We start from the raw sequence: 25036 nt of genomic DNA, 5'->3' as shown, positions 1-25036 counted from the left end.
CGGATGCCGGGTTTTTGTAACAAGTCTGCTTTTGGAAACCCGGAAACGAGATGCTGCTGCGACTGAACAGCTAGCATGGCAATTCTGGTCGGACGTTTTTTTGAAATAACTAAGCGCAATGGCAGGTGCGCCAATAAATATGCGGTCCATCAATCATCATCAATGCGATGACAATACATGTATATTGACGACTACTTCCTTAATAAAATAACAGTTTTTTAATCTACCTATAGCCTTAATAATAAAATAACACTTTTTTTAATAATAGTCCTCTTAGGAGCGACGTTGAATGGGTCACAACAGGAAGCCGTAGGCCAGTGTTGTGGTGCTGTACGAAACTCGTCAGTTTCTTGTACTTGGTTGGGCTGAGTGGATGGGATGAGCTGCATTTTTCGTTCGGTTCGGTTTCAGTTCTCTTTCGGCTGTAATTTTACTATTAAGGTTATAGCTGTTAACTTTCAGCTGCTATTCCCGGCATTTCTTGCATCACGACATCGTAAGACTAGCTTTGTTCGTCAGCTCGTCACAGCCCATACTGCCGTCTTATTAAGATGCTATAGCTCATAATTATACGCGTTGCTGGTGTCACACCATGTTCTGCATAGTAGAACTTGTCAATGGTATAGATCAATTGGTCTAGGTATAGGACCTGTACCAATATTGTAAATTGATTTGAAGCAGGCTTCTCCACGAGCTTAATGGTTACGGACCGAACCGCAGTACCATGCACCAGGATGAATCAACGAGTTCCCTAGCAACCGGCGATATAATCGCCGCAAAAAAATGTCTATAATAAAATTGAAGCAGTGCGTATGGCATCGTCACGCAAAATAACGCAAGTACTGTACGCAAAGTACACACGTACGCAAAATAACAATATTTATCCAAGGTGACGTACAGTGGTTCCTTCCTTTCCATGCATCGTACATTGACGGTTTACGGCTGGCTGCTGTGCTTTTGGCAGCCAGATCTTCGGTGCAGCGCGTGCACCAGGCAAACGACCGCGGTTGCGAACTCTGACCATTGGCGGATTCCTACATCCTTTACAGGTACATCACAAGTAAGCAGTACGCAGGAAATGGAAATTATGTTAAGTGTTGTTTTAGACATAGTGTAAAAACTGTGCCGTTGGCATGCTTCGGCTCCTGGTAGTATTTATCCGAACACTTTTGCATAGTAATAATTTGTTTAGATAAGAGATACCGGTAGTTTTTCTAAATAATCAAGCATTAATTATCATGCAATAATTAAGTATAAGTGTAAGTAAACTATTTTAATAAGTATAACTACAATCTGAGCATGTATAATTAACTATTTTAATAAGTGTATAACTATTTTAATAAGTATAACTACAATCTGAGCATGTATAAGTCAATACGTATTAATTCTTTTTTTTTCGGGGTAAAATTAATTTTTGTAGTAGGTAATGCATTTCACATGATTGAGCGCGCATTGGAGAATATGGAAGACAACATGGTCACGCTGCCGTTTCCACCGACTGCGACAACGTCGGCGTCACCGTCAGCCAGCGTGGTACGACCGCGTCGGGGGGAAACTGTGACATTCAGATGTCCCCTTCCCGTGGGCGGGCACTCCGCCCGCATCAGCTGGACCGTCCAAGGCCGCACCGTCTTCGAACGCGGCCAGCCCTTGGCGCCCCATCCGCACTACGAGTTCGCGCAGTTGGACGACGGGACCGCGGTGCTCCGTATCCGTAACGTTTCCCTACAGTTCTGCGGTGAGGTCATCTGCCTCTTGGATGCGGCGGCCAGGACGACCGTGCTGCGGCGCTTCACCCTGATTCCCCGCGCCACACGGGTCGCTGAGGTCTTCGCGGAAAGTCTGCCGCGAAACCAGGAGGCGGTCACCGGGGCACCTTCAACATAAGTTGCCGGGTGAGGCTGCCACTGGCTCCGGAGGTCGCGGAGAACGTGCGGCACCATTACATGTGGCGGCACCAGGGTCAGCTGCTGAATGCGCCGGCTGAAGAGCCCTACACTTCGCATCTGCCGACGTGGTGGACGGGAAATGCGACGGACCCGCCCCGTACCGTGGGCGGCGCTGTGGTACGCGACATCTCAAACCGGCCCATTGCCAACGTACCGCGCAATTCGTCCTACGCGGCGCGTCTATTCCCTACCTCCGCTAGCGACTCAGGCATCACGGACAACACGCGGGACGGCGTCTTTTCATTCCACTTGAATTCCACCTACGTTGACCAGAGCGATATCGGCTGGGTGGAGTGCTGGTTCCGGCCGCATCGACACCTCCACGAATGGATCGTCCAGTCGACCTATTTGAATGTCGATCCATAGCTCAGGCTGCTCTGGTGGCGGCCAATAATGGAGCCAATGGCCAACACGCGATATGACTACGCAGTATAATATAGAGTAATTACGACAACAACTATCTATAGTAAAAATTTGTATATATCTACATTACAACTATTGGATAAATTAATGGTAATTACGGCAACGATTATCAGCTACTGTATAATGGGTGGTTGGTGGCGGAATTAACTGGTCTTAACAAAACCATGCTCGTGCGACCGGAACTGAAAACAGTCGTTGTTTACATCAAGCTGCAATTTAATCTCTCATTTTAATAAGTAAAAGCTATCAAATAAGTTTAAGCGAAAGCTATCAAATTATACATCTTTATACTGAGTTTCTAATGTTTGTTATTTTTTTCTGAAAACTGATTCCTTCGACGGTCTTGAGACTTTAGGGAGCCAGTAACTCTTGCCGGAATTGAGCTAACGTCAACCTTAGTTTTGTGTCTAATACTGAAAACTAACTTCACTAACGTGTTAATCGAGGAACGTGTTCATGCTCCTTATAAATGAAAAGGCAAAATGACATTTCACATTTCATGGCCTGCAGCTGCTTAGACAGCTATTAACACTCCCTGATTGCCTCGGTTAAACTGCTTGTAAGATCTTTGACACGGTGACGATGGAGCAACACGAGAGTTAACAACTTAACATAACGCAGCCAACGCATTAACGGCAGGTGGTTTGGTAACGCTCCTACAAACGCCCCAGGTCTGCCAGTGTGGCAACTTGTCGCTTATTTGATTGCAAGTAGAAAACGCAGACAGCTGGTTCCGTCTACATTTAGCATATTATCTGCCGGTGGAGCCTAGGCTGTACGCAAGATTGGTCAAAATGCGGTGGATATTTATCTTAACAGGTACATGCGATCGAATTATCGTCTGTTAAAAGTATCCTCGTTAATTCTGTACAATACATTGATTCAGTTGTTGTAAATAAATATATTTGCACAGCCGGATTTTATTGCAGTTGTGTGTCATGGCTTATGCGCCGCAACCAGGCAGACTACAGGGGATCCCCTGCGTGATCTTCGTCAAAACCAAGCACAATCTCAAAATGGTAAGGGTACACTGACAGTCTTAGAAAGGACCGTTTTGCAATCCGTCAAAACTGGCGTATCGGTTTAACGTACCTAATGAAAAACTGATTTAAACTGTTCCATGTACCTATGTAGTGTGGTGGAGTCTGGTACCGAAACCGAAATCTGGGCTCTGTACGCAAAAGAAATTCCCCTTTATTATGCCGGCCCAGGTCAAAGCCCAACCCGAGGCGGTAAGGAGCATGCCTTTTTAAAAACCGGGTTTTCAATATTCCGCAGTGCGCCAAAACGCGAAAAGTGACTTCATTTGGACTTGGCTCTCCAATTTAGCGCCTTAATACGCTTTTAAAACCATATATAGCTAGAATTTAAAAGTTCTTTGGTGTTTAGTATGGTGGAGTGTGGTATCGGTACCGATCACTAGGCATTAACAAGCTGCCGGCTTCCAACATCTACTTCAACGTCACCATCGTCGGCCCGACCACGATCCCGCTGACCAGTGAGCCCGCTCAAGCGTACTGGGCTAACGCGGCCTACAGTGAAAACGGCAAATGCCAGTCCGATTATTACTTGTCGGTGTATTCCAACAACGGCACCATGGCTGGATACGGCTTTTCAGCCGGAGACGCCGGGGTTATTCGTAAGTTCCATGACAGTGATTTATTTTTGCTGGTGTCAAAAAATACCGGCTAACTGCTTTTGGGAAATAATTGACTGCAGATCCGGAAAGCTACACCGTGGTTTACACTGACAACAAGAACGTGATGATCGAATACGGTTGTCTGAAGAAGAGCAAGGACGTCGTGGCCTCCACGTGCGATCAGCCTCTTCTCCACGTCGACACCCGGCTGTCACCGGATCGGCTGGACAGCGCCAAACAAGCGGACATGGACAAACTCATCGACAGGATGCTGGCCCCGCACTGCATTAAGGCCAAGGATATCCCCAAGGTCACCGTCACGAAAGACCCTTTCTGCCCTTTCGCACCGGCACCCGAGTGCACCGCCCGCATGATCAGAGGTCTCCGCGAGATGGTGGCGCGTCCCAATGCCAAGAAAGGCAATGTCACTACCCGTTCGCAGTGCAAATGGCCGCTGGTCATTCCTCATCTCGAAGATCAGAGGCACGAACCAAAGAAGGTGTGGCTCTTGTGGATCAGTTACTTTGCGTAACCAGTTCGCGAAAATGTATGGTAATGCTTAGGTAACCGGGACCTGGTACATGTACCGCAAACTGTACACCGACGAGCCGGACACCGTCAACGAGCAGTACCACGTCAACAATATCGGTCCGGGAGAGCTGCCGATGAGCACCGTCTCCGCGCAGTGGCAATGGATTCAGTACGCGCAGTACAACGGGGAGAAGGACAAAACGTGCCATAACGGGTTCTGGAGTGGCGCGGTGGGGGAGAACGGGGCCCAGATCGGGTTTGACGTTAGGACGACCGGCGAACCCATGCCTAGTACGTTAATTCTTGCTAGTCTTAGAGAATTCTCAAAGCAGATTATGCTAGCGTAACATACTGAACTATTTTTACAAGGGCATTCCAATACTGCGAAAACTGAGCTCTAAAATCCTAGCGCAACGAAACGCCCATTTAAAAGCACGCTGTAGCATTTACCACTCCAGTTCGTTGTCCATACATGTTGTATACGTACTACGTAGTCTTCCGAAGTTCGGAGGACTTGGGGCTTTTGAACTAATTTACATTAGATAGTATTGGAATCTATATACAGATAGGCATAAAAGATTGGTTTAGCGTGGGTAATTAGTTTGAAATATATTGAGTTACCTATTATTACATATATGAAACTGTGAGTTCTCTACAGTTTGGAACAGCATGAACGCTCTGCACTACGACGACAAATTCGCCCTGGACTACGGCTGCATCGTGGCCAACACCCAGACCAAAGTCTGCGACAAACCCTTCGTTTACGCCAGCACTCGCATCCACCCGACCCACTTGCCGCAAGCCGATAAGGACAAATTCGATCGAATCATCGACGGTTTCTTACGGCAGTACGGCTGCAGTGTCCAGGATGTCCCCGTGGTAAAATGGATCGCCTCCAAACCGGCCTGCAAGTACGCCGACGCCAGCGACTGCATCGCCAAGGCCATTAAGGGTCTGTCGCAGGCCGTGGACCTAACGGCCATCAACACGCTCCCGGATAATTACGTGTCCTTCTCGGCGGCCGACAAACAAGCTTGGATTTGGAAGAACATCCTGACCTCCCGCTATCTTCCCAACGCCACGCTCCCCACTGAAGACTTTGACCCGGAGGTGACGCTGCCGCTGCTCTTGAGTCCGGTGTACACCGGCAAGGCGTTTTCGATTCAGTCTGACGAGTATCCGGCCGATCGCAACAAGATCCTCAACCATTTCGGGGTCGTTGCCAAGGTGTTGTTCTCCGTGCTGCCTAACAGCACCTACACCGGTGTCTTCAAGGTAGGGCTGCAATTCTAACAGCGCTGGGTCGTTTTTGAAAAGATTTGAAATAAAATTAATTTTGCAGATTAACGAATTTAGGAACAGAACAATTTAGGAAAAAGGGCCCCGTACAATACATTAAAACTTTCGCTGTCGCGGACTCCGAATCACTTTTTTGTAGTATTTTATGTCATTCTAAAGCTAAATGATTTGTATGCATTGTTCTGAAAACCGTTTGCGCGCGCAACATTCGGCTGCCGAGATACGGCGAACTAAAATGGGCGAAAAGTTTAAATGCATTTGTGTGTACCAAAAGTCTGGTTATTACCAGATCTCCTTGAAACTTTGCTGTAAAAGACACATTAGCATAAGGTCGAAAGTGAACCAATTTCAGGTTCAAAGCACTTTTCCATAATTTAAAAATGAATTTTAAACTTTTGAAATTCATTTCAACATTAGAAAAAATGAAATTTACGTTCGAAATGACGATTTCATCCCGGCACTTCCCTTTTTTCCAGGGTGGCAGCGAGAACGTCGGCCTGATCCGGCTATCCTGGCTGAACCTCGACGTCCGCAACATCGTGCCGGGATTGGCCATGAAGATCTTCATCAGCGGCCGGCCCTCCGTCAACATCTTCGCGCAGGGCATGGTCAGCGGACTGGGCGGACAGAAGTCCAACCACAACTTCTTCGCGGAGACCTTTAGCAACTACATCCCCATTCCGCCCAATATGGACGAGCTGTCCAACAAGCTGATCAGCACCGCCCGCGCGGCGATTAAACTGCAGCCGGGCGGTGCGTGTAATCAGCCGTTGGATAATAATAAGAGTCCGTTGGTGGCGCAGGCTTCCGTGGAGCAGAGTGGGCGGAATGTCAGTCGGCCGGTGGCGCCGTTGATCGTCTCGCTGGTACCCAATCCGGCCAACGCCCAACCGGCCAACGACACGACGGATTTTCGGGTGAACCTAGCGAAGATCCCGGCGGGGGGCTTGCTGTACACGGTGTATGCACGGCCGAGCGAAAACGCCACGGATCGGCTGATCGGACGCATCCAGTTGATCACGCAGTTTGTGGCGTCGGATTACGGGGATAATAAGCTGCTGTTTCAGCATCCGACAAAACGGTGCTAATTGTAGTATTACAGTGATTCCCAACTATCAAAAAATATTACAAAGTAGTGGTTCTTTCGCTAGGCGGAGGAGAAAGGGTTTAATTGCCGCAGATAATAAAAATATTTGAGATAATATGGCGCTCGCAGTATATTTTTCCGCCGGGCCTCTTTTGCTAAATCTGATTTTAACAGCAGGAGAAAGATAACAAGAATTTTGGCAGCATACATATTCAGATAACCATCTATAATGTTTAACGTAGAATAGTTCTCTATAATGTTTAGCGTAGGATAGTTCGGTGCATTTTGCGGTAAATGCATGTTTTGCCGGAATGCTTAGTGCAGATCCGTTGTCAATAGTAAGAAATCTCAAGACACATTTAGATTTGAAGAATCAGATCCGTTGTCAGTAGTAAGAAATCTCAAGACACATTCAGATTTGAGTCCTGTACTTTCTCATCTATAACCGTGAAGCGCTCTGCATGACGTCTTAACTCTGTATTAACCATTTTATGACCTTTATCACGCGGTGGGGTGTCACGGATAGTTTATTTCAGAAACTTTATTAAAAATCAAAAATTCAGTTTACATTTTATTGGAAAAAAACTATTTATGCGGACAGCTGAGTTAATTTCGTCTATTACCCCTCTTGCAGTTGACCATTCTCGACGAACCTACAGGTTTAATTTCGCACGTCTGATAAACTACTTTATGCTATAATACTACTTAAAGTGTGTCGCAATGCAATATTTTAATGGCCGATGTCAAAAGGAGGAAGGAAAATTTCTTGGAAGGAAATTTTCCGGGTCAAAAGGAGGAAGGAAATTTTTCGGGTCAAAAAGAGGAAGGAAAGTTTCAAAAAATTTCAATGGTATGATAAATTTTTTTGACGAAATGAAATTTTTATAACCGATAGCGTTTCGAAACATGTGCAACCGCGTTCCACGAAAATGAACAAGAAACCAGACGAATGCTTTTGCTTAAAAGAGCGCTTTTGCTTAAGACAAATGCTTATCCTCCGAATTGTGAAAACCGAAATAGGTAAATACCACAGAAAATTTTTTGCTTATGCCGTTCGTGCGTCTTCATCGCCTACCGTCGTAGGTTTCATAACCTTCCATGTTACTGCTAGATGACTGCCGTTTTGTAGAAAAATAAAAAAGGAAATGTGTATAGTTCTATGCATAGCCATACACTGTTTATGGCTATGCATAGAACCCTTCCGCACCCACTTACCAGTTAGACTACAGGCACCCCTTTTCGATTAAGCAGTACCTGCACCCTGCTGCGTACGAAAGCTATAGGCCCCACCCCTATTTTCCGTTGCTGTGTTGTAAAGTCGAATTTTCTGGACAGCAAAGAATTCATAGAAGGTGATTGCACTTCCGGCTAAGTTTCCGGTTGTGCAGCGACGGTTGGCCAGCATGCATCAATGCGGGCCAATTGTATGCGCCTTTTAGTGTGAAGTATGAAAGGGCACCTGCCAAAGAACGCAGTATTCACCCACCCAACGTGCCTGGCTGGCAGAGATTCTAGAAACTAAATCTTGTTGAGAGGCCCGAAAGCCAGACCAGCGAACGAACAAACCGCCCGGAACGGCGAGATTGTCGTGCACGTAGAAGATGCCGTGCGCATTCGATCTGTGCTGCCCGATCAGGAAAACCGGCCCACTGCTGGATGGAGTGCATATTACGTTTTCTCATGAATGCCTGATCTAGCCATGTTAGATAGTCAAAAAAACTTTGTAAACTAAAAAGACTGGTAAAAAACCTTTGTCAATCCTCTGGGGAAAAAAACCAAAAACAGGTGCCTACATTCCGCGGAAAAAAATGAGGTGCGAATTAGATAATACAAAAGGGTACACAGGACGCAAAAGGGACACCTATTAGAAATGCGAGTAAAAGGGGTGCAGATCGTCTCACCCGGTTAAAAATCTTTATAAAACAATTAGTTTTTCATTTTAAGTATTTTTTTAAGAATTGCAGAGTGACATCCTTTACGAAGCAAAATGTTTCTTGAGAAATGATGCTTTGTGCCAAATGCACCCATGTGCGTCGCCGCTTTTGGGCCCGCGCTCAAGCTCTGACTCAGACTCTGACCGCTCAAACTCTGACTCTGACTGCTCAAAGTCGTTTCAAATAGAGAAGTTGTAAGAAATTTTATTGTAACAAAAACATATCTTTTTGTATTAATTTTTGTTTTAAACAGATAATTTTGGCCCACAAAAATTTCCTTCCTCCTTTTGACAACACAAAATTTCCTTCCTCTAAAATTTCCTTCCTCCTTTTGACAACACAAAATTTCCTTCCTCTAAAATTTCCTTCCTCCTTTTGACATTGGCCTATTTTAATAACTTAACCTATTGGATTTATTTAAGCAGTGAAGACAGCAGACACCATCTATAAAGGTCAATCCTTGTGGCTTGTGCGCAGGAATAAAACACGTTAACAGTAGTACTGCTAATTCCTTTGCGAAGCCGCTGTGTCACTTTAAGGCGCTCATTCTCGTATCCTTGCTAGGTTTGTTTGCAACACTTAGTTCAGTCCCAAATGTCATAAGCCCCAACATCAAAGAAGATCGATTCTGCTGTGTACAAGTACAATCTCGCGCGGCATTAAAGCTCAGAAGAGGCATACGTCTGACCGCTGATGTTAATACTGCTAGCGCTCTTAGAGCTCTTATCCCCAAGAATTCCTTGGAAGACGATAACGTAGACTGCCTGGGATCCGCAAGCTACCGTCAGCAGCAACACGACGACATACTGCGGTGTCGGGTCCGTGAAAAAGCAGGAGAATAGCGCCAGCCACACGCTCAGCCAAATCAATCCCATCAGACTGGTGTTGATGATCACTCCATACACCTTGTGCTTGATCAGATCACCAGAATCCACCTTAATATCCGCGGAGACTGCCAGCCGCTTCTGGCGTCGCTTCTTTGCTATAACAAAAAAAAAACACCAGGTTCCGAAATCCGGATACGTTACTGCAGAAACGCTAACTGACCCATCTCGTCGCGAATGTATAACACCACGGCCGCTACATTCAGCACACCAGCGACGGTGAGAGGTACGATAAAGGTCACCCATGGAATCCACGTCTGTTCGTCGTTCAACCAGCACCTGGATCCATATAAAAAAAGCTCTCCATGTATATCTGTGCCTGCTGCATAAGCAATGTATGCTCAATTACCACTTTTCGTGATCTCCGTAACCGTAGCCTCCCAGAGAACTGATTATGGTCTCATCACTAAAAAAATGTGGCATAGAGGCCAGAAAGGGGAACATGCCCGGGATGACTGCAACGAAATTCAGTGCAAATCATACATATTAAGACTACTCGTGGACAGTAGCGGAAAACAACAGTCCGTGGAATAGTCAAGGCAGCGCGATATGCAAGCTGGTCCCGTAGTTTCTGCCGTAAAGGTACATACTGTGAAAAGGTGTATTGTCCAGTCAACTTGCCACCTTTTTTTACAGTGACTCGTATCCGATTAGCACATAACTTACTGTAAAAAAAGGTGGCAAGTTGACTCGACAATACAGTACTTCGTACTGATTTAGGGCGAAAGACACTTATTTTAGCGGGAAAGATCAGCTATATAAGATTGTCGATTCCTCCCAATATTATTGATGCTTAAAGGGAACGGAGAAAAGTTAAATTTTGTTACTTACATCGGTAGTTTATAAATTATAGTTGGATCGATATTTCGCTTGCATCAGCCTTGCCAAATGCATGTAGAGCGTAAACAGTCGCTGTATGAAGCGTGACAAAACCCTTAAGGGACTTGGCCCGGTACATAGCACCAAATTCGTGTACATTGACGAAAACTTTCGCTGTCGCGCACTCCCAAACACTTTTTTGCATTGCTTTACGACATTTTGTTGTCAAAAGAATTTTATATGTAGTTGTGAAATCCGTTTGCGCGCTCTAATTCCGGTTGTGGAGTTATGATGGTAACAAAATTTCAAAAAGATTAAATGCATTCAGGTGTACCTAAAGTCTCATTATCGACCTATCATTATGGACCTTCAAATTCTGCACGTAAATGTACATAACCATGAAGATTGTTTTGGTACGGATCCAGACTTCCACGATTTTTTTCGAATTTTAAAATTTTTGAATTCATTTTAAAATTTGAAAAACATGCTAGCACAGTGGATCCGTGTCAAAACAATTTTCATGGTTATGTGCATCTACATGCAAAGTTCGAAAGGGAGCGGTCCACAATTAAACTTTTCGGTACACCTGAATGAATTTAAACTTTTTGGAATTTTGTTACCCTTATAACTCCACAACCAGAATTTGCGCGCGCAAACGGATTTCACAACTACGTATATAATTCTTTTGACTACAAAATGTCATAAAACAACGCAAAAAAGTGTTTGGGAGTGCGCGACAGCGAACGTTTCCGTCAATGTACACGAAGTTGGTGCTATGCACACCGGGCCAAATCCCTTAAATTTGTATTTTTCGCTGTGTCAATGCGATAGAAATTACGCGACAGGCTTGTACACACATAAATGATCGGTCATAATGGAATAAGAAGCGAAAATGCTCACAGGTGGCAGCCAACCAAGTGGTCACTCTGAATCCACGGTGCCTGTTCTTCCAGCGTTGTACCGGGTCCAGTATAATCTGCATGACATCGACAGTTTGCACCACTGTCCACGCCACGCTCATCAGCGTGAACCAGTGCACCAAAATTCCGCTGGCCAAGCAGAACTTTTGTCCGCACAGCTGAGGAGCGTGGACCATGAGCTGGGAGAAGATGGTGAAGAGATACATGCCGAATAGCGCCATCCACAAACCCATGCGGGTAAATGTTACCTCGTTGTAGAGCACGCGACCACGCCAAATCTTCCCCCTGAATACGCAAAACTTTTGCACAATGTTAATGATGGAAGTGCTCCGGAATCTGCTCCTCATGTAACCGCACGAAAACTTTCATTCGCGCACTCGCAAACACTTTATCGCATTATTTTATGACATTCTGTAGCCAGATGATTTGGCCGTTTGGCGTGAAAACCGTTTGTGCGCGCAATATCCGGTTCGGAAGTGATGTCTGTGATGGCTCCAAGAAGTTTAAATGCCTCTAGGCGTACCAAAAGTCTCGTTATGGACCGACCTTTTTTAAATTGTGCACGTAAATACATAATTAAGACGATCGTATCTATACCGAACCAGAATTGCAGCATTTTAATACAAATTTTTAAAAACAAATTAAAACTTTTTAAAATCCATTTCAAAATTTAAAAAGTATACTATCTGTAGAACAGTGGATCGGTGTCGTTCTCAAGCAAAATTAAAAAAAACAGTCTCTTATGAGACTTTTGGTACACCTAGATGCATGTAAACCTTTTGGAATTTTCTCCACAGCCATAAGGCGCATAACTTCCCAAGCGGATGTTGAGTGCCCAAAGCGAATTTCAAGCTAATACTTACAAGTAATTTGGCTACACAGTGGCGTAATACAACGCCAAAAATGTGTTTGAATGTGCGCGAAGTCTTCGTGCATATAACGAATTTTCAGTTTAGTAGCGGGCCACTTCCCTTAAGAGAATTAAGCTACGGCGCTTACACAACGATTATAAGAGCCAGCAGGCAGCACACGGCCGCCACACTGGTCGTCGCTGTGGTCACTATGGCCAAATCAAAAGTGAGTGGCTTATCCTTTGGAACAAAGGATTTCGATAAACTGCCACACAAAGTAAGCAGTAGCGAGAACGGTGTTAAATGATCGCAGGTGCATTCCACGGTTGTGCTGTTCCATTTAACATGTTTAGTCGTCATTCGGCAACCGTCTTCAGACCATTGCTTGGACGTGTAGTTGAGGTAGGTGCACCGGTGATATCGTCTTGCACCAGATGGATACTGAAGCGTTACAACTTGTTCTTTCGTGTACTATGATTTCTGGTTCGTAATGATTAACTTACACTGAACAATTTATCCACATTGTGTCGAAGGGTAATCATATCTTGTTTCTCGAGACTTGTTCCTTGAGCCAGTGATGCCAGTAAAACTATCGGGCTTGACCTTTCTCGTAGTTCATTTGTGGGAATAAACGTTGCGAATTTGAAAGATAGCACCGCCGAGAGAGAAAAGGCAAACTTGACTGGTGTTGTATGCGCAGTTTGTTCTGGAAAGCGGTTTAAATTCTCTTGCATAACGTGGTTATACGAGTAAATGCAACGGCACTGAACAATGATAGTAAGAGTCTGCAATAGACCCGGTAAAGATTCACTTACTTATTTCAATAAAGGCTTCGCGCAATGCTTCGGTGTTAAACGCGACGCCAGCCACTGATACGGAGCTGTCATCCGCGATAGCTATTATCCGCGTCTCAGGATCGAATACTTTAATTTCCAGTTTCGTGGTGAAGTTGAAGTGTTCAAACTGGGAGGAACTATTGATCAAGACAGCGTAAACATACGCAACGGAAGAATTATGATTGAATACGTATGGTTCGTCGTTAGGAGGTAAATTATGGAACATGTTTTCCAGCGCTTGATAGATGGCTGCTGCCGCTCCATATCCTTCGCTGCTGGTTACTGGCGCATCCAATTTACCAGACTCTTCAGCGTTGACTACCAGACCAACGATCTGCAGCAGTGTGTTCACTGCATCTTGCTGTGCACCTTCTGGTAGTTTGGGTGGTGTATCTGTTAGGGCGAACTCTTCAAAGAAATTCGCAATCACCAGAACATCACTGAAAGTTAGCTGGATCGGGTTGTTGCCCACGGCATTCTGAATGACACTGAGAACGTTGTGTGGCGACTGGGTATAGTACGTCAAGTTGTCCGGATACGCGGTCTTGTTGGTAACCATCTGCAGTTCCACAGAAAAAGGGGAGAGTGTAGCGGAAGTTCCTGAAACTTTGAAACACTGTGTAAAGCGGAACATTAGCGATCGAGTAACGCAGATCACTAAACCCCACATCAACTGCTCTGGTGCGGAAATTTGTATGATTTATGGACGCATTACGAAGCCCTGCAGTTAATTGTACCGATTGTGGTTGAGGACGATATGTCTGCCGCAGCGGTGACAATATTCGAGGAGGCGGTATGATGATCCACTGAAGAAGTTACCGAATTCACGGTGTCAGCCGTTGTAGTCACGATAGTAGTCGTAAGTGCTGTTGATGTGCACTGATGCGCTGCAATAACGTACTTAATTAGCCCAACTAAAGCCCCGTATGGATTTGCAAAGCATTTAAAAAGCTTGTGTTAGTAACGTATCGTCTATGCCTGCTGACCTGCAAAAATTTGGATGTCGTCCAGTGCTATGGCTTTCGCGCCGATCTGATCGGGACGGCATCCACCGCTGTGCCGTGTAATGAAGGTAAAACTAATAAACGGAGACACAAGGTCGGGGTGCTCCCAGTGAGGGTTGCTAAGGCCGTTATCCAAAATTTTCCTCTCGACATAGTGCCATTCATCGGGAGCAATCGAATAGGTATTCGACCAAATCGAAGTTATATCCGTTATATCCCCTTGTATATTATAATAATTAACATGGCAGAAAATGTCATAAAATTCGGTAATATTGGACGGCCCGTACGATTTTCGATACCAAAAGGAAATTATCACAGAGTCATCAGGTTCCTGATAAATTTTGGCGGTGGTTAGTGCCGCATCAAATCGCACTGTCGGACTCCAGTCTGGATTAGGGGTGCAACGCGAAACAGCGATCACGCTCTCTAAGGTCAAAAAAAGGACTTTTGTTAACAGTTACAATTTAGACAATCGCACAGAGAAATCTGAACCGCATTCATCTGCGCTTTAAGTGGGTCGAAACGTGGATGGTGCAACGCTCACGCGCCTGCACATTCTGCGCATATACAGAATGTGTGCAAGCAGAGTGATAAATTCACCGTGCAAGAGGTACAGGTAGAACATAATTTTACATACATACTTGTATTACAATTTCATATGAAGCAAGATGTTGGCGCTAGGAAGGCAGCCACTGGGTACATTACAATTATCGCAGTTATGCAATTTTCCAAAATTCAACTACGATGAAGTATTATGATAAAGAAATATGATCGATTAATTTTTGTTTTACAAAGTATGACCTGCATCAAGCGCAGGGTTATGCCGCAGCAAGGTGATGGCGATGAGAAAAAGTTGTCTGAAGCCACGAAGAGCGTAAAGTAACACTTTTCGATCTCCACAAGTGCAATACCCTCTCCCAGTGGCCTTCGTGGTCGCTGTCGTTCAATGATGTGGTTGGCAATCATAATTAATAATGTTTACCGTATTTAATATCAACAGGTAGGGCGCGGTGGACGTAGACAAGAAAATGAGTTGACTAAATATATCCCGCAGTCCGCACTTATAGTGTTATCGAGGATTCGGAGTGGAAGATATGCAGTTCTACTGGAATTATAAAAAAAACCGTTGAATCAAAAATTTACGTGGATAAAACTGCGTTGTTAAGTGGGTGCATAATGAGCGAGAAAACGAGGGTATCAGTTAAGCGCAAAGAGTAAACCGGGGCTGCTAAACGGAATGCTTGCACGGGCACTTTTCGCCATTTTTTTATGTGTCTGTCCAATAAGAAAAGAGGTAGACATTCACTACGATAACCTCTGGACATTTTCGGACATTTTTCCCAACGCTTCGAAAACAGAACACTAGAACCCCATTGCCCATAGCCCAGAAAATTCACTTTGTTACTTTTCCCATTCTCGTCGCGGTTCGAAATCTACCGCATTTCTTATCTGCACGATGTCGACAAGAGACTGCTAGGTGCTCAGGTGTAAACTAAGCCAGTTATCGTCGCTTTCCGGGAGGTTAATTTACACACCCAAAACATTTTAGAATGACCCTACAGAGGTCCGCGCTCAAGCTCTGGTTCAGACTCTGACCGCAAAAACTCTGTCTATGACTGCTCAAAGTCTGCCTCTGACCGCTGAGACTTTGACTCTAACCACTAAAACTCTTGCACCCAACTCTAAACTCAAAAACCATGGCTCTGACCGCCCGAATTCTGATGTTCTTAGGTTCTTTAAGTTCCTCATGGAACCTAACTTCCATAGGTTCTTAGGTCTAAAGTCGACCGACAACTCGCTGACGGTCATCTTGCTGACCGACAACTTGCTGACGACTATTTGCTGACCGACAAAATATTGACCCGACAGTTTGCTGAAACAACAAATCGCTGAACGACATTTTGCTGAACGACAGTTCGCTGACACCGACGATTTGCTGACGACATTTTGCTGACCGACAGAATGTTTACCCGACAATTTGCTTACTTACTAAATTGTTGACCGACATTTTACTGACGGACGTTTTATGAAAATACCGACAACTCGCTGACCACAAATTTATTCTGTTACCCACCAAATCCTTGTGAAACTCAATTTTTTAATCACGCCTTTTTATTTCAAAACTTCACCTAAACACGTTTTAAAAACATTTAAAGAAACAAAAGCTCATTAAACATTTCAGCTCACTCAACGGTACCCTCAATTTGGGTGATTATGATCGGATACCACAACCAATTCTCTTGCTATTAACAGCTGCCCGCTTATGCAGCAATCTTAGAATTCCAGTCGTCCGTTTCTTCTTTTTTCTGCGAGCGCGTACGATTAAATTTCATAAAACATCTATGAAACAAAAGAAAACTACGAAATCTAAGAAACCTGAGAAATCTGAGAAACCTAAGAAACCTAAGAAACCTAAGAATCCTGAGAAACCCAAGAAACCTAAGAAACCTAAGAAACCTAAGAAATCTACGAAACCTACGAAACCTAAAAAACCTAAGAAACCCAAGATTACTTATTAATATTAATTACTTATTAATTACTTATTAATAACTGCTCAAAATGATTTAATGATTACACCGGTTTTTTCAGTTTCTCAGATTTCTTAGGTTTCATAGATTTTTTAGATTTTTTGGGTTTTTTTAAGTTTTTTAAGAAACCTAAGAAACCTAAGAAACCTAAGAAACCTAAGAAATCTACGAAACCTACGAAAACTAAAAAACCTAAGAAACCTAAGAACCCAAGAAACCTGAGAAACTTAAAAAACCCAAAAAATCTAAAAAATCTATGAAACCTAAGAAATCTGAGAAACTGAAAAAACCGGTGTAATCATTAAATCATTTTGAGCAGTTATTAATAAGTAATTAATATTGGCTGAGACAATAACATACTCGTGAACTTAATACGGCGTAATAAATGGCAAAAAGTTAGATTTCACTCATAACTGTCATAGCATTGCTTCCTTTTTAAGAAACCAACGAAGATTCTAGTTTTCGCGTAAATATCGCTGATGTGCGCTGAAATGGTCAGCGAATTGTCGGTCAGCTAGTTTTCGTCTTCTACAAGTTGTCGGTCAGCAAGTTGTCGATTACCGACATTTCGCTGACCGACAAGTAAGCTGTCGTTCAGCAAATTAGTTTCAGCAAGATGTCGGTCAGCCAGTTTGTAAAAAAGCGAACTGTCGGTCAGCAAGTTGTGGTAGTCAGCAACACGTCGGTCATCAAATTGTCGGGCATCGAAATGAAGGTCATAGAGTTGTCGTGCTACCGTTCTTATGTTCGTATGTCCTTCGGTTTCTTAGGTTATTCTAGTCGTTTTTAGGTTCTTAAGTAAAGGGGTTTTCCGTTTATTAATAGGTTCCAAGGTTTCTTAAGCTTTGCTAGAAATTCTAAGAGGCCTAAAAATGGCCGAAGAACCTAAGAAGAACCTACGAATCCAAGAAACCTTAGAAATCTACGTCAAGTCTATGCGCACTTCGAGAAATCTAAGAACGGACAATATAAGGGTCGGCCTACTTTACCTTTGACCGCCCTTTGCCTTTGCCTTTACAGTTTGCCTTTTTCAACTTTGCCTTCGTCCCCGCTATACCTTTGCCTTTTCAGTTTGCCCTTTTCTACTTTACCTTTACCTTTGCCGTTGCCACCGTGATTACCTTCCCCCTGGCAGTTTTCCGATTTCGACGTCGCACGTGCATATATGTATGGTACACACGTACAAAAAATGAACCGTTATCCTTTATAATAAAAGAAGAAGAAGGTGGGTGCATAAAAATCGTGTCTGTCTCCCTTTTCTGAGCGACACGGTAAGCGAAACTTAGATCTCTGTATATCATTCGATAACGCAAGGCGTGTAGATGAGCCCAAAAAAGTCCGTTTTGTGAAAACCAAAACCAGTTTTGAGAACAAATTCAAAAACCTAACATGCAAAACCTACGGGAACGTCAAAAACCTGTTAACGCTATAACTGCCACCTCGAGTGCGAGAGGCTGTGCAAATGCAAACAACGCATTCGCTTACTGAGTTCGCTATCAGGTTCGTTAGCACACCACAGTTCACAACAGCCATTACCGTTATGACTCTGTAGTGATAACCCTGAATCAGTAAATTTTCTAAAAAGTCATTTTCAAAAGCAAATGAAGTTTAAAAAATGCTATTTTGAAAGACTCCACAGTCAACTTGCTAACTACAGTACAGTAAAACCTGGTAACTAAATACACCGACGGTTCCGCAAATCCCGTATTTATTATCCAGGTGTATTTAATTTACAGAACTGCCCCCAGGGGTAGTAAAAATTTTCGCCCCCCCAGTTAATATAGCAGAACTATTACATATGTGCAGTATGTAAGCTTATTGCTTCAGTAAAGATTAGAATATGCACTGTGCCCTTCTCTAACAACTGAACAAAAACTTACAGTTTAACAAAAAAAGAATCTAGCGTCTGTTGCTTTGCTTTCGCTGCATTAGCCAGCTTTTCGTCGCAACCTCTTTAGATAAAATGTCCTGCGCTTTATGCAAAAAATCGGAACAAGCAGAATTATTGGCGTACACGTATCTTTCCCAAACTTTCATCGCGTTGACAACTTCACTATACGTCGGCACACGCACTTTAACGCGGATGTTTCGTTGTATTTTGTTCGTCTTGGCCAGACTGTATGTAACCAGCAGGTTCTTACATATGGGTGGGGGGGAGGGGGGGTAACGGGTTTTGGGATAGTATAAATTTGTCTAATACTTCAGAGCTTCAAAATCATGGCGAAACAAAGGGTAAGGGAGGCCGGGAGGGAACGTCGGAACGGTATTGCGGGAATTCTGTCATTGGGGGGACACATATTTGCAAAACACGGTTATAGTTAGGTAATTGATTGGTCAGTAGGAATTAGTCGGTCAGCCATCTTGGAAAAATTCTACATTATGAAAATTATCTATGAAATTCAAAATTCCATTAAGAATTGCATACCTGTACGTAACCTTTGCGAAAATTAAACGACTTCATTTTGTTATAAATTCCAACGCTTTGGTCCAACATTCAAAAAGCTTTACGGAGAACCACGCCAATTTTGATTCTATTTTTCGAAGATTTTTTATATATGATTTCCTAACAAAACAAAAGAAAACACAGGAAGTTGGACAATGACAGCTTTCGGCAGTGATTGTGGTAAAACAGTACTGTAGCGGGGCGCCCGCGCCGATTAGGAAAATGCGGCCGGAAATCGGGAGTGGCAGACAGGGTATCTTTGAATTTTTTTATGTATTATTTATTTACTGTCTGTAGAACTAATAAGGTGTACATGGAAACGGCAAATTTTTGAGGGGAAACTTTCAAATTTCTTCGCTTGACGTTATTCCGCAATCAGAGCCAACGAATCAACGAGACTTTAACCATTAAAACAATTGCCATTAAAATATTTGCCAGTGGAAATAAATTAAATTGCGCTAGGTTTCGCTCATTAAAATTACATTTGCAATTGTTATTTTATAGTTTTGCGTATAGCGTTGAAAAGGTAATAATCCTTCGCGGACTTATTCCGCGCAATTTGCGCGGGGTCTGCTAGTGAGTAATAATTTTATCCTGGGATCGCTGATTGTGAAATTTTAACTTGTGCGAATACTGTCGCTGTACTGTATAAAAGGAACTCGCTGACTAGCAATGGCTTTCCTCTTCTTGGTGTTTTAGAAACTCCGTAAAATTTGTTAACAAAAGTTAAAATAAAATCAAACTAATGAATTAGTTTCAATACTCGTATCGGTACAACGCATCCTGCACTTCGATGGTTTTAATGTTGTTTTATTGCATTTGTTAGAGTAAATTTTGCTGCAAAAATGTGACATCAGTAGTATCTTTTTTTATAGGGTTCAAAACAAGAAGAACAAAATTGCAAATTTTTTGTTTATTCAATAATTCGCTATACAAATGGGAAAATTCTAATTAGAGGAAATGCCTTGCGTAACTACTCTGTAGGCCGCCTATTTCCGCTGTCGCCTTCGGCCGTATAATCAGTGAATGGTTAACTTTTTTAAAAACTTACGATTTTTTTGCCGGCAATCTGGATAAACTTTTTCCAGACTGGCGGCACGAAAATGCATCTTAAGGTTAATGCATCAATTATCATAGAAAAGTCTCATTTTTGAAGCTGCTGATGGCGACGATAATTTAATTTTAGAAGGTAGATTAACGAGAGCACTTTTGAAAGTTTTTTTTAACGATAACTTTTTGACGGTTAAGGTAATCACGGCGGCAATGGCAAAGGTAAAGGTAAAGGAGAAAAGGCAAACTGTAAAGACAAACGCAAAGGGCGGGCAAAGGTAAAGTTGGCCGACCCGACAATATAACCCAAGAAAAAATAAACTATGTGATTAACCTAGCGTGGGATGTCACTTGTGTGGACACTGTTGCGCCGTCTCACATTAAATCCACGGCGGCAAACGCCGGCACAAGTGCTTTGGAAGCGGAGGAAAAGAAGTCGGGCTATATGCGCACTTGAGCGGGAGGTATATTCTTACTTGAAACAATGGGCCCTTGGGGACCGGCCGCTAACGCCATAATCAAATAACTGGGCAAGCGGCTGGAACAGCAGACAGGAGAAAAGCGTTCCTACGAATTTTTACGTGAAAGATTGTCACTGGAGGTACAGCGGGGGAACGCGGCTTCGGTTATGGGAACAAAGGAAGGGGCGGAAAAGTTTAATGAAGTTTTAATGTTGTAAAATTGTGATGTTCTTAATTAATGCCTAACACCTTGTACCACAAGTGAATAAAGCACCCCACCTAGGAAACCTAAGATAACATCATGAATAACCTGAGAAACCAAAGTAAAACCTAAAAAACTGAAGTTCCTTTTTTTATTGGGCTGAATCGGAGGTTTGGTATTCAAAATGTTGCGGTCACAGCCGGATTTGGAGTATTTAGGGTCAGAGTTTCAGTAGTCAGAGGCACAGTTTGAGCGCGGAAAGATACAAACATTACGCTACTCTGAAGCTAAAACAGCTTTAAATTTTAAGAAAGACGCACCATTAAAGCTGCCGATCTCTGCAACTAAATCGAACTGAAAGCGAGTAGATTCATGAAAAGGGCCGTTAGCGCCGTCGTAGCGCCGGTACCATGTAGTCTCGGGCTGCTGCGAGCATGCTGCAATGACGGCACTGCTGTTGTCCGGCTGGGCCTTGGTTCCCATGTCACAAGAAGCCAGCAGCTCCGTCCTGTTGAAGCACTCGTGTGATAGCACGGGTTCTGGTGACGCTCTGGTTTCACTGCATACAGCTGGATAATGGAGCGCAAGCGCAACTGCAAGGATCAGCACATGTTTACCAAACGCAGCAGATGTTAGCATATCGCATAAAAGATTACAAGAGATCGCGAGATTACTTATTGATCACAGCAGTACAAGCCATAAACAAACACACAATGTCGTAAGGCAGTGCATTATTTCTAAATTCAAGTACTACAGTTAACAGTACAGTAATATCTAGATATGAATGGATCCGGGAGACTGTGAAGGCCAACCAACGAACAATTATCACCATTCGTTAGTTCTCCATGTCCGATCTACAGAGCAAAAGGACATGTACTGTATTCGCTCGCACATCTTGAACCACAGAGTGTGTGTACGGGAAAAACACGCATTCAGTATACACACTCTAACCGGGCAAAATGCACGACTACGAAATATTGCTCATTTGGTTTCAAGATGAACAGTTCTTCTTGTGAATTTATCCAATAAATCAAGACTTTTCATTTAAATGGCAGTTCACTCTGGAAAAAAAGGTTCTCTAGCTGAAAGCTCGAATTGTCTGTGGTTCATCGCCATCAAGAATGTTGACGCTGAACGTACCTCCCCTCCAGGGGCACCCCCAAAACCACAACAAATCAGTTTGTAACTCGTGCTTACGGCAAAGCTGTATGTTAATGGCTGCTTTCGAGCATAAGCATGATTAAAAATTCTTAGAGCTCTAATTTTTTTTAATATTCAAGAAGTTCTCCAGAGCAGATGTTGCAAAGACATCAGAAATTTATCAAATCGCGAATCGCGCATTTGGCCCGGTTAGAGTGTGTATATTGAATGCGCGTTTTTCCCGTACACAGACTCTGTGGTTCAAGATGTGCGAGCGAATACAGTACATGCAAAAGGAGCTTAATATCCTGCGGCGACGTACTGTGAAATTTGTAGGGGTTAAGTGGTTGTCACTTTGTTACTATCTGTGGCGTCTGCCCTTACTCGTCTGGCAATTAAAATTAGCCGGTAACATCTAGAAATTTCCAGATGTTTTAGTTTAGAATATTGAGTACGTTTTTAGGTGATCCTGGATCACGAATATGCATACCCTGCGCCGCCAGGTTGGGATAGTTTACGTTAACTACAGCAATTCCCGCGCGTCGGCTTGCTTTGCGCTATGCACTTTTCCTGTGCGCTTTGCACTTTTTACAGCATGTCCAGTAGAATTAAAACCGGTACCTTCAGTACGTATGTCACAAGTCCAGGGCTGACTCTCTCGTGGGGCGGGATAGTGGTCCTTTCTATGGTGCGAATAAATGGCCGTACAAAAACATTCTTTGCGCGTTGGCATTTCTCAATAACCGGTCAGTTTTACTTTATGTTCTGAATATTTGACCACCCTGATCTTTATGTGCCTTGTTCCTGCCTCTCGTACCTTCAGGAACCGGAAATATCCGCAAAGCTACTTCGGGATTAAAATCAAAATTTATTTTTATTGTACATACATACACGTTATTGCTACTGCGATCAGCAGTTATTCATGTAAAACGCTGCACGGGTGACCGGTTGTTCGAAATGTAAAATAAGAGTAACAGATTGTTGAGACACATCAACGTATACGTTACGATATGTATATGGTTTACTAAACCGGATGAAAAGATGAAATACGCTCTATTCCCTGCTGAGATTTTCTACAGATTTAAGGACAGTTAAAGTGCAGTAAGGTGCTACGTAGTTCCACGCGGAGCGCAAAGAGTGATTTCACGCCGACAATCGCAAGAACATCAGTTCGCAACCGTAACCGTAATTGGAAATTTTCCAATTTTTCGCAAAAATTGAAAATTGGAACCCTCCCTCCCCCACCCAGCTTGCTTGAAATACCAAACTTTTAAACAAATGTAAAGGGAAGCCCTTCATGCCCCTTCGTTGAATTCGCCACTGCAGGTTAGGCAACAAAAACAGCTTTATGTTTCTCAATCTTGTCAGCTTCTGTCAGTGTTGCGAAGATAGCAAATGTGCGCGTTCGCTCGCATTTCGGCAATATTCCTTTTAACCGTCCATCGGGGCAATACACATGTACCAGAGGACGTAGTTCGACATTTTTTACAGTAATACATAACCATACCGCATAACAAAAACGCCGAGGAAACGTGAAGTTGTTTAACAAACATGGTGGGATGATTTCATCGGAAAGCGTTAACTTGCTCTAAAACATCAAGATGAATTGGGAAAACGATAAAGGCAACGATCAAAGTAAATTCATAAGTCATATCAACATGTCCAAAATAAAGGAAGCCGAAGTGACGAACATCTCTCCATCGTAAACCGAATAGCCATGTCATAGTATTAAGCTTATCATTTCACAGGAAGCAAATTACGTGTAATTCGGATTGCTATAATTTTTAACTTTGCCCAATCTTAAGTATTGGCGAATATGTATTGATGCAGTTAACTTCTCGTCGTGGTTACCGCGCTGATCGGTTCACACCGGCATTTGAAAATCAATCACTTTCGAATTTTGCGACAAGTGTTAACGTCTTTGACAAGATTGTGAAATATACGTTTTCGTTGACTACTATCGCTAGCCGCGAGGGGAATGTGTTTCTATCGATCTGGCGTTTAAACAGCAATTATACAGTCTGTATTGTATCTGCCTGTGTTATAGTGTATTTAATTGTGTTGTATCTTTCGAGAAGCTGATAATAACTGCACTGAAGCTGCATAGCTGATAATAAACACAAGCCGAGATACTGGTGCGGTTTCTCCAGTTCTTTTCTTGACTTGGCTTCCTACTACAACTCCAACTACTCCCGTACGCAGTCACGTTACTGGAGGTTGAGCAGTCCTTCTAATACGACAGCACAGTTGGGCCAACGACGTTGGATATCCCACGATCGCGACATCAAGTTACTGTTGTATAGTATGTCCATGTTGTTCGGAGGTCTCACACGAACTATGCGAATGTTCGGTTCGCGAATTCTAAATACGGCAAAAATTGTTTTTATCAGCACAAGCCAGTCACACTGCGAATTTTGTAACATAAACAGAATTAATTACAAGAACAAAATTTCTCATAAATAATCCGATTCACCAATGGTTCCAAGAACGGACACTGCATTGCCTCGCTGAATTTCGATCGATAGACGCTGGCGTAAGAATTCATGGGAGCGAGGTTCACCAGTGTGCTGCCGTAGTCGCTTGCCGGTTTCCTTCACTAAGCCAGATGCCGATCTATCCCCAGACCCGAGTGTCTCGAAAGCTAGAGGAGCGAAAATGTATCTGCCTTTGAGGTACGCGTATAGTTTACTTTTCTTGTCTTCGGCCTTGGCGGCGGCGGATCCCATAGCTGCTGAAGTGGACTTGATAGGCCATGGGGCGACTGTGTCGACGCAGGTCACGTCTCATGCTAGGCACATGCCACGTTTTCGGGCAAACGTCGTGCAACCGTCCGGACGACGATCGGACGTGTGGGAAATACCGCGCGGGTCCAAGCTTCGCTGGGATACCGGCCGAAACCAGTGATCGGCACACCATACCGGGCACATTTTGTTTCAATTTGTGCGTGATGGATTTCTGCCTTACCGTAATCCGAGCAAATCCACGCAATGGTGCGAAAACTAGCGTAAATTCGTAAGCATCTGTCTCAAGAACGAC

General features: G+C 43.6%; 3 protein-coding genes across 8 annotated transcripts; 2 read left to right on the top strand and 1 right to left on the bottom strand.

Moving 5' to 3' along the window:
• Positions 1-864: 864 nt before the first annotated feature.
• On the top strand, positions 865-2467 carry LOC129593140 (uncharacterized). 4 transcript variants are annotated; one of them, XM_055489333.1, is made up of 2 exons: positions 865-1049; positions 1424-2467. In XM_055489333.1, the coding sequence occupies exons 1-2, from the start codon at positions 917-919 to the stop codon at positions 1885-1887; spliced, it is 597 nt and encodes a 198-aa protein (XP_055345308.1). In that variant the 5' UTR covers positions 865-916; the 3' UTR covers positions 1888-2467. The 4 variants fall into 4 exon arrangements, with proteins under 4 accessions (XP_055345308.1, XP_055345307.1, XP_055345309.1 ...); XM_055489332.1 differs by having other exon boundaries at positions 1421-2467; XM_055489334.1 differs by having other exon boundaries at positions 865-1060; positions 1421-2467.
• Positions 2468-3102: 635 nt separating this feature from the next.
• Positions 3103-7167, top strand: LOC129593152 (uncharacterized). The gene is made up of 8 exons (XM_055489353.1): positions 3103-3191; positions 3302-3391; positions 3507-3604; positions 3762-4011; positions 4092-4510; positions 4575-4833; positions 5201-5817; positions 6318-7167. Exons 1-8 carry the CDS (start codon positions 3167-3169, stop codon positions 6927-6929), a joined length of 2370 nt encoding a protein of 789 aa, XP_055345328.1. The 5' UTR covers positions 3103-3166; the 3' UTR covers positions 6930-7167.
• A 2064-nt stretch (positions 7168-9231) lies between these two features.
• LOC129593159 (uncharacterized) lies at positions 9232-23858 on the bottom strand. 3 transcript variants are annotated; one of them, XM_055489363.1, is made up of 11 exons: positions 23508-23858; positions 21181-21453; positions 14159-14602; positions 13910-14059; positions 13152-13778; positions 12840-13042; positions 12485-12777; positions 11466-11770; positions 10096-10201; positions 9910-10025; positions 9232-9844 (listed from the first exon to the last, which is right to left on the bottom strand). In XM_055489363.1, exons 1-11 carry the CDS (start codon positions 23551-23553, stop codon positions 9522-9524), a joined length of 2886 nt encoding a protein of 961 aa, XP_055345338.1. In that variant the 5' UTR covers positions 23554-23858; the 3' UTR covers positions 9232-9521. The 3 variants fall into 3 exon arrangements, with proteins under 3 accessions (XP_055345338.1, XP_055345339.1, XP_055345340.1); XM_055489364.1 differs by having other exon boundaries at positions 13152-13772; XM_055489365.1 differs by lacking the exon at positions 21181-21453.
• Positions 23859-25036: the final 1178 nt, after the last annotated feature.

Source organism: Paramacrobiotus metropolitanus, unplaced genomic scaffold (genome assembly GCF_019649055.1).
Source record: "Paramacrobiotus metropolitanus isolate TYO unplaced genomic scaffold, Prichtersi_v1.0 Parri_scaffold0000060, whole genome shotgun sequence".
Classification (NCBI taxonomy): domain Eukaryota; kingdom Metazoa; phylum Tardigrada; class Eutardigrada; order Parachela; family Macrobiotidae; genus Paramacrobiotus; species Paramacrobiotus metropolitanus.
This window is presented reverse-complemented; position numbering and strand designations above follow the sequence as displayed.

Excerpts from the sequence above, each read along its gene's own strand:
- LOC129593140 (XM_055489332.1), top strand. The coding sequence starts at position 917 with ATGCATCGTACATTGACGGTTTACGGCTGGCTGCTGTGCTTTTGGCAG. Across the intron at positions 1,050-1,420 it reads GATTCCTACATCCTTTACAG|TAGGTAATGCATTTCACATG; the intron begins GTACATCACAAG and ends TAATTTTTGTAG.
- LOC129593152 (XM_055489353.1), top strand. The coding sequence starts at position 3,167 with ATGCGGTGGATATTTATCTTAACAG. Across the intron at positions 4,012-4,091 it reads CGGAGACGCCGGGGTTATTC|ATCCGGAAAGCTACACCGTG; the intron begins GTAAGTTCCATG and ends AATTGACTGCAG. Across the intron at positions 4,511-4,574 it reads AGAGGCACGAACCAAAGAAG|GTAACCGGGACCTGGTACAT; the intron begins GTGTGGCTCTTG and ends GGTAATGCTTAG.
- LOC129593159 (XM_055489363.1), bottom strand. The coding sequence starts at position 23,553 with ATGTTTGTTAAACAACTTCACGTTTCCTCGGCGTTTTTGTTATGCG. Across the intron at positions 14,603-21,180 it reads AGAGATCGGCAGCTTTAATG|AGAGCGTGATCGCTGTTTCG; the intron begins GTGCGTCTTTCT and ends TTTTGACCTTAG. Across the intron at positions 13,043-13,151 it reads CGAAGCCTTTATTGAAATAA|AACAAACTGCGCATACAACA; the intron begins GTAAGTGAATCT and ends ACCGCTTTCCAG.